This window comes from Hesperophylax consimilis, chromosome 11 (assembly GCF_061612785.1).
Source record: "Hesperophylax consimilis isolate HC1 chromosome 11, BYU_Hcon_1.0, whole genome shotgun sequence".
NCBI classification, from domain to species: domain Eukaryota; kingdom Metazoa; phylum Arthropoda; class Insecta; order Trichoptera; family Limnephilidae; genus Hesperophylax; species Hesperophylax consimilis.
The window spans coordinates 9924498-9942507 of NC_142846.1; the positions used below are offsets into that span (position 1 = coordinate 9924498).

Here is an 18010-nt window from a genome sequence, read left to right on the forward strand (position 1 = left end):
TTAATAAAATCACAACCTCGTCCTCACTTGATGTCTGACAACCGTTTGTTATCATTTGCATATTTACTCGCCATTCGGTTGACTTCTCAGTCTTCTGTCAAATTACAATTTTTGTCAATATATTAAATTAACTGTTATAATGGTACCCTTAAAATATAGTAGTACCTGTAAGCCAATTTGACAGATTAGAAGACATTGATGAAAATCGGCTTAAATGCGGCGAGTGCTATAAAGAAATATGCAACACCGACAGTTTACTGGGCAAGAAGCTAAAAAATTATTACTTTAGATCTGTCGTGTGCAGAGACCATGCAGCAAGCATCACGCAACATTTCCCCCACCCTTACACCACTCGGTTCCTCGTCGATTCCTTACGATGGCTTATGATGTTGATTTTAAAATTTGAGGACCTTAGAAAAAATAATCTACAGCTGTAAGGTCGATTTGGCTACATTTTTTTGTACAAACAAGCATATCGTATGTATTAAAACTTATAACACTAAGCGGGGGCACCCCCCATCGATACGAATTTCAAATTAAAATGTGAGGGACTAATTCTCGGGAGAAAACTAATCCCAACAGGGGGTGTCATAGTCCCACTGGCTATGTATGACACTAAACCATGAACGTAAAGCCTTAGACACATTACGCTATATAAATTTGGGGGTGGCACGTAAGTCTTATATGTTGGGGTGACGCACTACGCTATAATCTTACTCAGGGAGATCAGATCAATTTGGGAACTGCCGCGTAATATCATTTATTTGTATGGGATCTATTAGATGACAGCCGCGTAATAACGGCGCTCCGTAAATTGTTCTGACCCCAGCCATAAGCAGAAGAGGGGGTCGCATAATTTACAAATATAGCCTAAATAACTAGGAGGTAACCACGCCCACACTTTCAACACATATTTTTAGGTGTGTACAAGTTATTACATTTGTTTCTACCGTTGCATCTGCATGTGTATGTATGTGTATGTATGTGTGTATGTGTGTATGTGTGTGTGTGTGTGTGTGAAAAAATCAAAATAAATTCACTTAAACATCATACGAACGGATACCGTGTAATCTCGAATAAACTTTATCGTACTTTATCGGATCGAAGACTCATTCTTTCCAAGAATATGGATACCGGATGAAGAATTTATTAGGTCATTATTAACGATAATTCGCTTTATCTTAATCACAGCGTAATATTTTAATTACAGATTTTTAACTGACTTTAGTAATATGAACAGTCAATGAAAATGAATTAATGTATTATTTTATAGTATGTATGTGGTAACCGGGCAATACAGGACAGTGACAATTCAAGACACTTTTGAAAAGTGATATAAGGTCATGAAAAGTAATCTTTACAGTAACTTTTTCAATTTTTTTTCGAAAAATAGACAAAAATTAAAAATACGGGGTTAAAACGACGACGAGCGGGAAGGGGTGGGAGAATATACATTTTTCTAATAATTAGAATAAAAAAACTTTGTTATTATTTTATTATAATTATGTATATCCACAAAATGTTACATGTGAAAATTTTATACATTTTTGTTACTAAAATATACTGATATTCCGGGCTATAGTTAGATAGCTAAATTAGTTTATGAGAACATTGGAAATCCCTTTACCAACATTACATATTTCATACACAACACAAACTATTCTGAAAACTACACTTCTTCATATCGCTCACAGATGGCCACCGAAAAAATGTATGATTACTCAAAATCCCCCAGATTTCTTGCCTTAAAAAAACTCCCTTTCTCCCTTTGAAATTCAAAATCCCTCAGATCTTTGGACTTCTCCCCAGACATACCTCACCAATATATCTGACTGGTGTAATGAATTTACATGAACAGACTTGAAAGAAAAAGTCGCAAACAGCTTGGAAACCGCCACATAAAATACGTTGCCTGGGAAACGCGGAACGGCGCGAAAACTTGAGCCAATGAGAGGACGGGAAGAGGGAGTGGGGGGACAACGTGGTCACTTATCAGCCGGCGGAATGATAAAGTTATCTGAAATTACGTCTTTTCGGTTTTCAGTGGGGCGGGGACTCAACTGGGGACACTGCTCACTGCGACTGCTGGCTCAGATTCAAAATCACAATGAGCGCGGCTCGGCAATACGTACCAGTGTATATTCCCACGCGATGAGATTTCTTAGCAGCGGGTAAAGCCTGTGACAGACCACGATATTCTCGTGGCTGTCACAGGCGAGCGATATGCTTAAATAGGTCAACACAATACATGATGCGTATAGCGTAATGTGTCTCCACCCTAAAATTGTAATCAAACGTACTAATTTCGGCTGGTTACTAATTGACTGTAAAACTAGTCACGTTTCATAAACATTGAATTTCCAAATTCTCAAAATTGGAACTGATTGACCAACGGATAAAGTCGTACCAAAATAATTTCATATTTTAATGATAATTCTAAATTTGAAATGCGCACTTTTTGTAATTTTTTTTGGCAGATCTTTTCTGAATCACTAAGATTTTTCAAGATTTTTTAAGGCGTTCATTCTAATGGTAACTAATATTTATTGATAGGCAAATATTTTATGAATACTTCATTCTGCTCAACAAATCGTAAAATTATAATATCCCGAGAATTTTTAAATAAAACTGATGCGAAGAAAGTGTTTTCCTGCCTACCATAGGGTGTTTTCGTACCAAGACAGTAGAAACAAGACCCATTCTTAATCTTACCAATTACGCTTACATCAGCCTTGCAATCTCTCCGGATCTCCACATTTCTCACAGTCACGATCATACAAGGTTTTACTACACATACGCCTCGGGGATCTCGTGTCTACAGAATTCAGTCTTGTTTTTATTGCATGATTAATATTATTATTGCACAAACATACAGAGTTAGGCCGATCATTATTACTTTTGATTTTGAGATTAATTGTAAATCTACTTAAATAATATGATTATGGTAACCAAAGTTCGCCGACCTGAAACGGAACATAATATAATAAATAACCAAGGCATAGTAATCTTTATTTATACATCAATAGTCTGCGTAATATGCATTCCTATTTTCATCTGTGTTTTGCCAGCTAGCCACCTCTTCAATCAATATCGCAGAAACCATGCAGGTACTGAATTATTAACGAACTTTACACTATGCGAACTTTATAAGGGAGGAGGGTGACGGGGAAATATTGTTGGAAATTTCTATTATTTTTGAGTGAAGGTATATCATAAAATCAGCGAATGGGAATGGGGTGTAACCATCGATTGACAGATACATAAAACACCTATCAAGTTATTATATCTCAATGTGCCCGTCAAGCTCACGTAGAAGATAAGAAAACCTATACAGTTGGTGATGTGATAAGAGAGAAAAGATATCGAGAAATTTCGCTTATGATCGTTGATTGTTTATTTGCAAAACATGCATTACTTACACCACATCGGAATAGGCTCAGCCTTAGTTAGGTGGGTTATACAAAAAAGGCATTTGTATGTAACTGTGTATTTTAGTTAGTAAATATATATTTTTTTGTTTTAATATAATTTCCAAAGTGCACCAATATTTTATTAACATGTTTCGAAACCGATGGTTTCGTCGTCAGGATAATTTATATAAATAAAAAAGTAAACGTTAGTTTGTTAAAAATCTTAAATCTCTGAAAGTTCTTCGCCGATTGCTTTGAAATTTTCACATAACGTTGCATTCGAATACGGTGTGTTTTTATACATATACCTATATTTTACATATGTCAAATGAGTCAGGTAAAGACATGCTTTTATATATCACCTGTGACAGGTAAAAATCGTTTTTTTTATAAAGCGCCATCTGTTAGACGTGAAAGCAACTCGCGTTATTGTTTCTCTATCTGTACAGACCGACTGAGCGACAGCAACGCGTGGCGGGGTTCAGTTTGTTGTATAATGAAAATTAATAAAAATAGACAAATAAGTACGTACAGACAAACAAATATTACAATGAACGGTGATTAATCGGTGAAACATGTCGATTATTTTGATTAAATAGTGGTGTATACAAAGTGATTTATTTTATTTAAAAGCCGAGAACAGTTTATTGCATTCTTGATGTCATAGATACAATAGCATTTCATATTTTCTCTGATTTAAAATATTATTATTATTTGGGCATGTCAACCGGATTAACGACGAAAGTAGTGCAAATAGAATATATTACGCGAATGCGAATGGTAAAAGAAGTGGTAGACGCAGAGTTGTGCCATGTCAAGAGTCCGTAGGGTAACAGAAGGATATGGTATGATATGCATGATTGTGAATGCAGCAAAGAGTGTGTTCCAAAAAAGTTGTTCGGTGGTCCATCGTATCTGAAAACCCCTACGGTGAAACGGCATGGCAATTCAGTTAGTTATAATTTATAATGTTTGCACAGTACCTACCTAGTTATTTTATTTTATTAAATTAAATACTTTCGCACTCCTGTAAAGTGTAAAGTTGTCAGTAGTGATCCACATAGTTTTTCTGTGAACAAAGAATTATGCACTAACGATGGGAGCTTGTTGCTGATTACGTAAATACTACGTACAACGTACATGCGCCGTTCAACGAACAGTCTAACAGAATATTACGTTACAAATATTTAGTAAAATGTAAAAGTAATGTAAGCTACTTTGTAATGTATATTAATTAGTACATATTAATATACGTGTTTAATTGACGGTGTTTCGTGATTTCTCAGTTCCAACATAAAACAAGGAAGGAAACAACTTAATAATTTTACCTATGTGTATTCCCATAATGGCAGTTTAAAAAATATATTATTGTCGGAGAGAATTCTGAAATTCTAATGTCATACCCGTTGCACAGCAAAGAGCGAAAAGATGCACTTTCTATTTATATAAATAGGTGTTTCTGTTTGGTATGAAGTTATGTAAAAAATACAGTAGAAAACCCCGAACAGTGTGGTGCCATCGAAAAGATTGATAAAAGTTGCTGTTTTTTTTACCGATAGTCCATACGACAGCTGTAAAGCTAGCTTTACACTCAAAAGTCAAATTTCCAACTTATGCAAGTTTTTCATAAGTTACTTACAAGTGCGTTTACATAGCGTACATCAGTCGATCCGTATCCTGGCTATGTGCGACATTCTTCGCTCAAATTTAAGCAGGTTAAATCTGCCTCTCAAGCCTTGGTGAGCCACAGAATAGTTCACTTTTTAAGTAACAAATGTCAAATATATGACGTTTGCGTACTTCCACCTCACCGAAATTTACTTGAATTGCTTAATTTTATCAGTATGGACTACCATATTCATAAAGCGAGGGGGATTTTGATGTTATTATTTGATAAATCAATTTAAAATAGACAAAATAGTCGGGTAAGATATTATAAGAGGGATTTTCAACGTCGGGGCAGGGTTTTCAGCGGTTTGTTCGTCATTAGTTCATGAATAATGCAATGACTCCATTAACATAAATACACATATTTACATAAATACGCGTTATGTTCATACTAATCGAACAAAAAATATACCAAGTTCCTGTTTCTAGATTGAAATCGAAAAACGAAACGCATAAGAAAAGAATAGCAACAACGAATATGTGTGAATGAATGAAATGGCTAAAAATACCACCATTCATAGCTAAATTGAACGGAACGCATTAGAAAGAGATAGCCATGCAAATAATATGTGTGTGGGTGAAAAACAGCTGTTTTATTATGAACTAGCTGTGTGTAGGTTCAGCCGGAATGAGTTCTTGAACGCGGTCCTTTGCGGAAAGCGGATTCCACTCCTACTCCTTTTTCAAGTCAACTACTCCCAGAGAACTCGGATCCGAATGCCTCTGGGTATGTAGCCAACGCTCGGCAGCGTGGCTCTCCGGCACCCGCGTCCCCCATCCGACTCACTTGCGCGAGTTCTCCGAGAGTGGGTAACTCACCACTCAAAGAGATTACGGTCCGGACCCGCACTGGTGCCAGCCCTGGTCCGGCAAGGAGTTCGGGCCATACAGTTCGTACCCAAGAACTCGGTACCCAGACCCACTTCTAGAACTCGAGTTCTTTTAAGACAATTGATATACCGGGCTATATTCATCCCAATTATGTTATAATAATGCTCACGTTATGCTACGTACACATGTGCGAGCCGAACTGCCGAACTGAATCTCAATTTATGGAAAAGAAACGAAGCAACCGCAAATGGCACGAAACGCCGCTTGCAGTTGATTCGTTCCTCCCCCGTAATTCATGGTATGGTTCGCGTTTCGGTTCGCAAATATATACGTACCCTGAGTTGTTCAGAAGTTTAACAGCGAATGTAAGAGCTAGCATCGACCGACAAACTTGCAGGTTTCATTTTTACGGTAAGTTCTGTCAAACAACGAGTTGCCGCTGTCACCATTTACGCATTTTTTTTAATAAAGACGAAAGGGCCTAAAGTGTTGGAATAGAAGTTGGCTTGAGGGAGAAAAAACCCTAGACGCCTTTGACCAGTAGCTGTTCTTTAACTTAATCGAATGACAGCAACCGAATTCGAATAAGTCATGTGAAACAGGGAATATTGAGGTTAAAAAGCTCATTTTCGGAAAGCTTTTTACTACCTGAAAAATAAAAAACGGTACCTCTTCGATTTTTGGAATCGAATTTTTTAAACTTTCGTTTCGTAGTGCTTATTTGGGTTATATATAGTGTTATATTTTCCGGGACGTAATTACGTACCTACTTATCCTGATCAAATTCATAATAAAAATATTACTTTTATCAGAAAGACTTAAAACCAGACTTCGACAGAAAAACAATAATGGGGACTTAACTAGCAGAGGATAGAATAGCGACACTTACACAAAGCAGGAATTTATTTAAAAAAAAAATAATAATACGTATTAATTAATTTGATACCGCCGGTAGGTAACTACGTACTTAATCTACTCGGTTAAATAATATGTGTACAAAACATAAGTCATACAAAATTTCATTTGCCTACATGATTAGAATTATGACTCATAAAAATGGAAGATCATACAACATAAATCGATAAATGTATTTGAATAATAATACAAGCCCGTATATTTAAAAAATAGATAAATAGTACAAAATAGGCATAAGTGTATCGTGTGTGTCAATATAATGTTACGTATACATCCGCGAACAGAACTGCCGAACTGAATCTAAACTTATGTTAAATAAACGAAGCAACCGCAAATGGCGCGAAACGCCGCTTGCAGTTGATTCGTTCCTTTCTCGTAATTCGTGGTACGGTTCGCAAATGTATACGTACCCTTATGTGGGTTAAACCATATTATTCGGTAGGGTGATAAACGAAGGAGACAATAATATAAGTTCAGCAAAAAATACACGGCATGGTGTGTTCCACTGTTCAGTCCATGTAGTCGTACACAAGAGCAGTGTCAATGGTAACCAACTGTGACGTTATCAGCACATGTCATATCATATACAGTCATGTATCGCCTCTAATTTCTCCAACTGGTATTGATAGAAAATAGCAATATATTATAATAACATAGCTAATGTTATTGATTACTACTAGTGATTGGCCAAACCACCAACTAATGGAACACTTCGACTCCTTCGACTACTTTGGTAGGTCAAATTTTGGTAAGCTTGGATAGCTGGACGCACATTACGAATGACCACTCAATTACTCTAAAAGACGGTAATTATACAGAAAATAGGGACACGCTTAAAACGTAAATTTTATTTTAAAAACACTTTATCTGTTAGATAATAATGAGGTGTATTTCAGTTTCCGAAAATAGAAAATAATGCATTTTATTAGCTATTTCGTTAAAAATACGGATAATTTGACGTCTTTTGTTCCTGTCCATGCGAAAAAAACAAGTTTCGCTTCTTTTGAAAATTTCGAAGATGAGTAATGCTATCGAAATATGCGGCAATCTTGTTGGTATTTATACGCAAGTACTTCACAAATAGAAATGCGGCAAGGTGGTGGGTACCTACACGATCAGCTGATATTATTATTGCTGGGGATTCGTACACGGGAAATTGGGCACCTACCCAGACAATAATAAATATTAACACTTTATCGAAGAATAAATTATTATAAATTAAAATTACATCGATAAACACTACGAAAACAACGGTGAGGTTCAAGGACTTTTGTGAAGGCAAAAACGTAGGTAGACATACCGAGAAAACTTTTTCATATTTTTCACAAGGTCGTCACGCGGCCCTGTTGTGAACAAAAATTCATTTTCCAATCATTCGAATGGGGAAACAACGACAAAAATCTATATTGAAACAAGAAATATGTACTTTAGACCAGTGGCGGCCGGTGGTCAAAATATGTGGGGGTTCACCGGATTACAACATTAAGTCATAAAATAAATTAAATAAAGGTACATACCTATTTATAAAGAAGTTCTATTCTCTGTTCATTTTGTTTAGCAAAGACCTCTATCAATGCTTAACACTGATAGTGCGTTCAGTCTGTCCTGGCTCAACGTGTTAAAAGATTGTATTCTTTTTAACGTTGAGAAACATCTTTAGCTTTCAACTGAGGTCATTCCAAAGGTCACGAATGGTGCACAAAAGTTTTAGTAATTTCACAGTCTCGGGAAAGTCTTCTAATAAACAAGTACTATAAAAAAGTTGTAAAATTGATAAAGCGCCGTTAGCTTTTGAAAAATCGTCGCGGGCGTAAATTGCACAGAGTTTACCTTTTAGGTACTGAACTTTATTTAGGAAGTCATACGTTTTAAGCGTCACATTGAAATCATGTTCTGGGAAATTTGACCTGTATCGATTTTTATTAATTAGCTCATTATGGTGTTTACCTTAGGCACGGTAGCCTGAATCCAATTGCATTCTGATGTCAACTTTTCGTAAAACCTTTGAGCTCAAAACTTTTTGTAAATGTAAATGATAAGAATTATGTTTTTTGATTTTTTCAGAAAGGTGAGTTACATCAGTAACACCGCTGATTGTCCAAACTGAATCAACATCGTAAATTAAACACGTAAAACAAAATAAACTATTCAATTGATCACATGCACAGAGCTACAAGCTTTGTTATACATTGTTTTGTTAAATGATCGAGTAAACTTCTTCGATCCAGATTTGCACTCTTATTTTACTATCAGTTCAGGTTTTAGGTGGACCGGCATTTTTTATTATCACTTTGTTTTCAAAACTCGACCTATTATTCTTAATGTATTCCACATTCAAACACATTCTTAATTTATACGTTGAACAAACACAAAAGTAATCATAAATTAGTATAACATGCAATTGATATGCCTTATTAATAATTGATATACAAGATCGATAAAACCTGCAATTAAACTTCAAAACTTTCTCAGAGTAAGAAAAGTTTTAAATTCAAGAGACAATGCCTGGCAACGGCGAGTACTGACTGAACTGATAATAAGTAATCTGACCATCACTCATCTCTTAATGACAAGTTTTATCCTGTATGCTTGTATCGAAGAAGCGTAACATTCGCTGAAAAATAGCAGATGGTAAATTGAAACAACGATATCGACAATAATATCAAACATACGCGTTTTAGTTTAACTTTCTACTGAATAAACCGTTCCTTCTGATGTGGTGGTAAAACTCCGAACGCCGTTCTTGATATGGTATTATTTGCAAAGAATAGTATGTAATGGTATGGACCCACGCTTTCGACTGTTCCACAGAATATGCGACAAAGCAGTTAAATTTTGGATCGCAATCGAAAACGAACTGCTACGAACATAGTCACAAGTCAAAGTCGGTCTGCAAGTTAAGCGCGCTTAATAAGTAGGTACCTTTTGAATGAGATATTATAACCGAACCGAGTTTCGTATTGTGATTAGCCATGTCGGAAATCTTGTTGGTTGTTCGGCGCTCGGGAGCACATATTAGCTGGCCGCCACTGCTTTAGACAAGAATACTATCATCGTGTGATTTTTTAAAGCCAAAGAATATTATATTCCGCACAATAATGATTACATGCCAACCCAAAGTTCGGAATTATTTGAGACAAACAATGTATAAATAAACATTAACACTTCCTTGACGACGACAAACTTTGTGGAAATGTCAATTTAATTAGTGCAAAGGCATTCATTCCATCAGGTAACAACTTTTTGAAAATTATACACCATTCTAGCAACTTTTAATAAGGATACATCTCGTTCTGCATCATAACAGTAGGTACATTCATACATAACCCAGTGTCCACAATACAAACTGATAAGAAAAGGTAAACAAATGCCAATAAATAATAATAATTGTACTCACAGGGGCAAGGGCTGCTGGATAGGGTTGGTGTAGGGGACGGTTTCGTCCGCACTCTCTGCTCCCGAGGAAGACAGGGTGGCGTCCGAGTCCAGTTGACCGCCCACTACCTTCAGCTGGGTGCGCAGGGCTCCTGCGGCATCTGCCAAGCCCGCGGGGGCTGTCCAAGAGAGCCCACTACCGCGGCCCGCACCCACTTCCAACCGCTGCACAAGCACTCGTGCTGCACCTCTCGTCAGAGCCGGGCCGGAGCCTCCAACTGCGTGACGGAACAGAGCGTGGGCCTCCTCGGCTGCGTGCTTGCCCATCGCTCGAGCCTGCTGCATTCGCAGTCGCCTCCGCAGAAACTGACACCGACGCTCAAGACGGGCTTGTGCATCTCTGACCAGCGCTTCTCGGGCTCCTTCGTCAGGGTCAGTCGGCATAGCGCCCACGTCACTTAAAAAGTCGGCCATCGGGTCAGCATCCATGACGAGACCGCTGCCCGCACCTTCCATGGTCTCGATGACCCGGAGGATGTCCGCGCCCTCCAGTTCACCCAGGATGTGCTCCATTTCCTGCGCGTCCTTGAGGAAGTGCTCCGCACTGGGAGGCTCCATGAGCAGCTTGCCGTTGACCCGGCCGGGCGCTCCGCCCTCGCCACCGCCCCTCTGGCTGTGGTAAGTGTCTCGGCCGGCCTCTGACAGGGCCGGGGCCATGTCTCGCGCGGGCGGCTCCCTTATCTCGCCGCCGCCAGCCCCGATAACGCGCGACGCATCCTCCTCCGGCCCGGATTGCGCCACGGAAAACAGTGCCGACAACGACCTGTATTACGTCACGACACACTTAAAACACCGAATGACACCACAAACGAATCGGATGCGTCCAAAACACAAATCCCGGTGTCACGGCACTTCGGATAAGCTGCCGGTTCCTTGGCGTTCGCGCTTCACTCCATTGTTCTGAAACTGTAAACCTAACATTAATTGAGGAATTATTTAGAATACTTTTTGTGTCAACATGTATACGAGTGAGAAACAACATCTAGAAAAACTGGGGAACACATATTTGCACTTTCGTACATATTATAACCGACCGGCATAAATAACGTAACGTTAAAATATAACCCACGTGATAATCCGGTAGAACTACACCCGTCGGAAGCTGCGATTATTCCGATGATATATTACCGATACACGCTATTTGTAAGGTTCATTTGGATTGTTACGGCGGTTTCAACAAAAACCTATTTAAAGAAACGTAATAAAGTCAACATAAATGCGTCATACACGTATAATATGACGAAATTTGTACGAGCAATGGCGGAATAGATGCCAGTAAAACACACTTGCACACAAATAATGAATATTCCGAAACGACGGACGCTAAAACCTTCCGCGGTGGCTCTCGGAAAACGACTGAGACAGAAATATATTGCTACACGTATCATTGTTAGATCAAAGCGAACACTCGCAATTTTAACATACAGATTATGATACCCGTAACAGATAAATCCTATTCATTAATTTTAACTATTAAATAAAATCAGTCTTCATAAAACTCTTAAACGATTCTTTACATGTTAGCAAATTACATACAATGAAGAGAGTATATTTTGAATGATTTCCTGAACGTTTAATAATTTTATATATTAAACAAAAGGAAAACACTAAAATTCGTCATCAAATGTTTGATTTTGCTTGGTAATTCTTTCCTGATTTTCAATAATAATTTCATTCATAAAACATCAAACTTATGCATTTTGGCGCTAATGCATTTCAAAATAGTACCTCCTTTGATACGAAGTTAGCGCCGAAAGCGTAGGTACGCGAGATGCCCCGACAACAAACATTGACGTCAACCACGCCCAAGTAAAGACTTTACTTTTCATTATCCACAATGCTAAATAATTACAAATAGGTTTAGAAATAAAGTAGTTTTTATAAACATATAATTATTAAAACATTGTCACTATTCACTGAGGGTCATAATTAAGATTTACAGGCAAAAACATGGAGAAAAATATTGCACTATCGGGGCGTGTAACCAGTAAAACGACCAGAAAATTCAATAACAGACTGTCATAATACGCATGCGCACAAACAGCGGCGGCAGTTTTAAAACACAACTTTATTGTAAAATCCAGGGGGTTAAATTTGCATTATACCTACATAATATTAATTTAGAATAAGAAGTTAAATATTTTAGAAACATACATGAAAATACATTATAATAAAATTGATTATGTTCTTTTAGAATATTGGTAAATATAAATAATCAATGTTGTTGAGTTTTAATTTAGAATATCTACATGCATGAATAAATATATTATTTTCAGTGACATTATGATATATTTACATTATAACAACAATAATAATATTTGCTATAAGCGGTGACAACCAATGATGGTAGAGCAATAAATAGAGCAAACAAATTTAAAAATTTAACCATTTCCAAAGCAACATGTTAGAGCTAGCAATATTTTTTTTGATTCCATAATTTTCTTCGCTTAAAATAATGAATTATTCTAACCTACATAATATTATTTGTTTATGGGCTGCATTAGATAACCCAAAACCACCTCTGGTGGTTAAAGAAAATAATAAATTGAGTAACTACAGTTAAATAATTTATTACTAGTAGTCAAACAGGTATGTTTCTAATTTTCTCTTATTTAATAAATCAAAACGAAAATTTCCTCTTAAATTATAAGATTATATGAGATTGAAAATAAAGAATTATATATCCAAAGAAATGGCACCGTCTCAATGACAATAAAATTCTTTTTTCATACCTTCTTCAGGCAGATAGGTACCATAATATTGATTATTCTGATTTGACTTTGATTTTTTTTTAATGTGAATTTCGCACAAAAATTCTAACTGCTCTAGAGCCAGTGAGACTATGGCATCCCCAATTAGGGGTATATTGTGAGGCTGAAGGTAGTGGGAAGGGGATGGAGATAGGAAGAGGAAGGTGGGGAAGTACCTGGCTATTCAGATGGTGATCAAACACGGCTAAAGTCATTTCAAGCAACGTTTCAATTCTAAATGGTGGTCTTACACCAGGGTGATGCTGAGAGTATCTTCCACTCTGGAACGTGCCGCAAATATACTATAATATATTAAATATTTTAAGTGAATAAATTGTGAAATAACATAAATTAATCAATTAAAATTTAATTGCTCGCGCTGGGTTATGAACCTGCTAACTCCAGTTTGCTAGTTGAGAGCATTACCCCTCGAGCGCGGAGGCTGTCAAAATACCTATAAATAGGTAGTATCCAACAAGGCTATCTTTTTCAACCGCAATCGCATTTAAAAAAATTATTACAGACAGATGAAATGCTAAATGATTGAGTTAAAACAGGACCTTAATATGCTCAGTCAATTACTGTCATGACAGAGACTGTCATGTTGAATCGAAGTCACAATAACGCTGTAATAATCAATAACGCGGTAACAATCAATAACGCAGTAACAAATTTAACAGTATATAATTTCAATAACTTCTTTTATATTTTTTTTTCTGTAAATTCTTTACTTTTTACTATGTCTTATATTCTATACTTTTTTTATTCTTTTTAAATTCTATTATATTTCAATCTTTTGATACATTCTTTCAAATTATTTTAAAGTATTTCACATTAACACTAACTTTTTCTTATTAGTGCATTGATTTCGTAAATTGAATTTATATATATATTATTTTTTTTAATTGTATACTACATATATTCACTTAAACTATAAACTCCTTATTTTCTTTTAAATTATATACTTTTATACTTATTTTACCTTCTTCTATATTTCATACTTGATTTATTATTTTAATGTACTGTATATATAATCAACCACCACAATATGGGCATGTGCCCAGCTTGGTGGTCTTAACATACCTAATAATTGTAATAACCATATCACTGAATAAAGAATAATTTAAAAAAAAAAACATTCAGCTTCGGGAAAATTATGGAGTAATCTGGGAAATATCATAACATAACATGGAGAAAACTTCAAATAGATTTATTAAGGTACTAGCTGTGCCTCAGTCTGTCAGTACAGATAGAGAAACAACAGCGTGTGTTGCTTTTAAGTCCAACAGATGGCGCTGTTTTTCATAAAAAGCCTGTTTTTACCTGTCACAGATGAAATCTTTATAATAAAGTATATAAAAACAAATGCGTAATTCAAATCAATCGGTGAAGATTTTGAACAAACAAACATTTACATGTATGATTTGAGATTTTCAGGGGCAAAAGTATTATAGTGATTTGTTTTTGGGGTATTATGCCGTGTTGCGCTACCTCCTTCTTTAACGAACGTTTCGGACAACATTACAGCAGTGTTCATCATCAACACGTCTGCCCTGATGATGGACACTGCAATGCTGTCCGAAACGTTGGCTAAAGAAGGAGTTAGCGCAACACTGCATAATACCCCAAAAACAAATCACTATAAAACATTTACATTTTTATTTATATATAAGATCCGCAGTACCAGTGTACAATTGGACACGCTCTTTGCTGGCTGCAAAACAAGGAACTTAAGATTGAACTATTTTTTTTAACTTCTCAAACGCCTAAAGTACCAATTGGATAAGAAAAATTTGAATGCCGGCATATCCACACGGTAATCTGACATTAATGCATTCTGTCTGTGGGATTTTTACCCTCGGCACACTGCAATAGGTGGAGGGAGCTCGGCGTTCCAAAGGTTATTTTCATGGTTTTTTTTTTTTAGCACTCTGTACACCCAAAAGTCACGAGATGCCACTGCTCATGACTATGGTCATTATTGAGTTCAAATAAAAGCATATTTTTGCAATCCTCTCAAAGAGTTGAATTGTTGCTTGAATAGCTTTAACTGTGTTTGGTAACAACATTTGAATAATGACTAAGTATAATAATAATCAATAAGTAAAAAATGTAAATAACTATTAATAACTAGTGAACCGTGCAATTCTTTGCTATCGCTAATATCTTTGACGAGCAACTCTGACTTATTCCACCATTCACTACTGTAAACCACAATTAGAGAGGACCTATAGGAAAAACTCTTCTGTAACTACAAGAGACGAGTGGATCCCTGCTCAAAAACAGTATACGAGTAAATAAATTCCAAAAGAACAGAATATTGGAAAGAAAAGATTAACTCTGAGCGAATCAACCTGCGACGTCTCTGGAACTCAATAAAAACTGTAATTTCTGAAGTCACTGTTCCAACGAAAATAGATATTACCCCGTAAGCCTTCTCAATTTTTTTTCGGGAAAAAATTGAATCCATTCTTGCTTCCGCATCTCACGCCCCTCCACCAATATTCACTTTAAATTCTAAAGGAATTTTGTCTTCCTTCAAACCCACAACGCTGGAAGAAGTAATAAAAATTATTTCAAGCTCACCTAATAAACAGTGCAGTCTTGATCCTATACCGACATGGTTATTAAAACAATGCTCTACTGTTTTAGCTCCATTCCTAGTTCACGTTTTTAATAAATCACTGAGCACGGGTGACTTTCCTGAACCACTCAAGTCAGCTGCAGTTACAACAATACTGAAAAATTCATAACTAGACGTCGATAACTTAGGTAATTATCGACCCGTTTCAAACTTACCATTTATTTCAAAAATCCTGGAGAAAATTGCTGCCGCACAAATAACCAGTCACTTGAATTCAAATAAATTATTCGCAAAACGTCAATCTGCGTACAGAAAGTTCCACTCAACTGAAACCGGACTACTTCGTATGCTATCAGACATAACTCTTGCCGTAGAGTCAGGTAAGTTATCACTTATCTCACTCCTATACATGAGTGCAGCATTTGACACGATTGATCATGAATTCCTCATTAGGAGATTAGAGGAAACATTTGGTTTGAATTCCGACATAAAAAATTGGCTGGTATCCTATTTATCCAATCGCTTATAAGCCGTAAGGGTTGGAAATAAATTGTCCAACTTCGCAACACTTTCTTCAGGGGTACCCCAGGGATCCGTTTTGGGTCCACTTCTCTTCATCCTTTTTACAAATGATGTCGCCAAAATAATCGAGTCATTTGATCTTTTGTCTCACTGCTACGCTGACGATCAGCAAGTTTATTTTTACTGCGCCCCAAATGAAATCAATAGTCTCAAGATCCGTATAACTGAATGTCTAGAAGCAATAACTCGTTGGATGTCTTCAAACAAGCTGAAGCTCAATCCATCTAAGACTGAGTTTCTCTGGGCAGCCACAAACAAACGTCAACATTTCATAGACGATTCACCTATTACTATTTCTGGCAGCGATATCATCCCAAAAACAACAGTCAAACTTCTCGGTGTCAATTTAGATTCAGACTTTTCGTTTAAAAGACAATTAAATAGGACTGTAAGCACCGGTTTTTTTCACCTAAGACAACTCAAGTCTGTCCAAAGAAACCTTCCTACAGAAGCAACAAAACTACTTATCAACTCTTACGTAGTCTCACGTCTCGATTACTGCAACGGCATTTATACTAGCCTTCCAAAATATCAAATTGACAAACTTCAATCAGTGTTTAATGCAGCAGCGCGGCTCATAACCGGGGTTTCAAAATATTCACACATTTCAGAACACCTTCGTAACCTTCACTGGCTCAAGTGCCCTGAAAGAATCCAGTACAAACTATGCTGGATGGTGTTTAAATCCATCAATGAAATGGCCCCACCCTACATCTCTGAACTATGCGTCCCGGAAAACACTGGTCTGAGGTAGTCAACTCTTAGATCAGCAACATCATCAGCTGTGGGCAGACTGATAGAACCTATGCGCAAGCCAAATACTAAGTTTGGTGATCGCGCTTTCGGAGTATCTGGGCCGAAGGCTTGGAATAAACTCCCTCCGGAACTAAGATCCATAACAAGTCCAACAGAATTCAGGTCTAAACTAAAAACTTACCTTTTTAAGCTGTCGTACCCTTAAATTAAATATACCATTCCTAAGAGAAAGTCCAGTTATATTCAATTTTCCAATTATGTCCTAAATCCTGTATCTAAATTTCGCTAATAAACAATTAGATAATGTTAATTAAGTGTTAATCTCAAGTGACCTACCAGGTAAGTATTGTACTGTATATTATCTCCATAAATAGTTAAGTAATAACATAGATCACTGTAGAAATGTATTATAAGTTTGTACAGCGCCCTTGAAGTGATTTTGCAGAAAAATGGCGGTATACAAGTCATCCAATTATTATTATTATTATTATTACTGTTAAAAAACCTACATTACATGGACTTTAATTCAAGTCCGTATCTCATACCGGTGCAGAGATATTACGTTAAGTATTGCTCGGGCATCCCCGCATCTTCTACCATTCAAACCTCTCTCTAAACACTCCTGGCACTAATAAGAACAAACTTTGAAATTCTCAGCCATATTGGTCGACTACTTTTCGAGTTTTGCAAGCACAAACATAAGCAGGCTTAATTTTAATATATTAAGACTTTAACCTAAGTAGAATTTCTAAGTTTGGTCATTTAATAAAAATTCTCCAGTTCTTGAACAGTAAAAATATTAATATTAATTTGGCATTCTCAGACTATAAAAATATTATCATTCGTTATTTCGGCTACTGGCATTATACCTAGCTCTCTCATTCAAAATTTAGGCGTATTAGATCTATCAAAAAATTTATATACAGGGTGTATCGGCACTAACCCGACAAACTTTAACCAGCTATTCCTTAGCACATTTGGAGTAAAAAATGTTATGGGCACTTTGCTGTCCGGTAGCATTTTTTTTTCAATTAAAAACAAAAAAAATTAAAATTTCCACACTACATCACTGTCATTGG

The 18010-nt window shown here is 36.5% G+C and overlaps 1 protein-coding gene across 2 annotated transcripts in view; it reads right to left on the reverse strand.

Moving 5' to 3' along the window:
- The window catches only part of nsl1 (non-specific lethal 1), a 76782-nt gene that overhangs the window by 53250 nt on the left and 5522 nt on the right, over positions 1-18010 (reverse strand). The window contains exons 1-2 of one of the 2 annotated variants that reach the window (XM_089637271.1): positions 11329-11671; positions 10222-11165 (exon numbers count right to left, since the gene is read on the reverse strand). In XM_089637271.1, coding sequence (XP_089493397.1) covers positions 10222-10916 — 695 coding nt within the window. In that variant the 5' untranslated portion in view covers positions 10917-11165; positions 11329-11671. Of the gene's footprint in view, positions 1-10221; positions 11166-11328; positions 11672-18010 lie in introns of those variants that run through there. The other variant, XM_089637272.1, reaches the window with a different exon arrangement.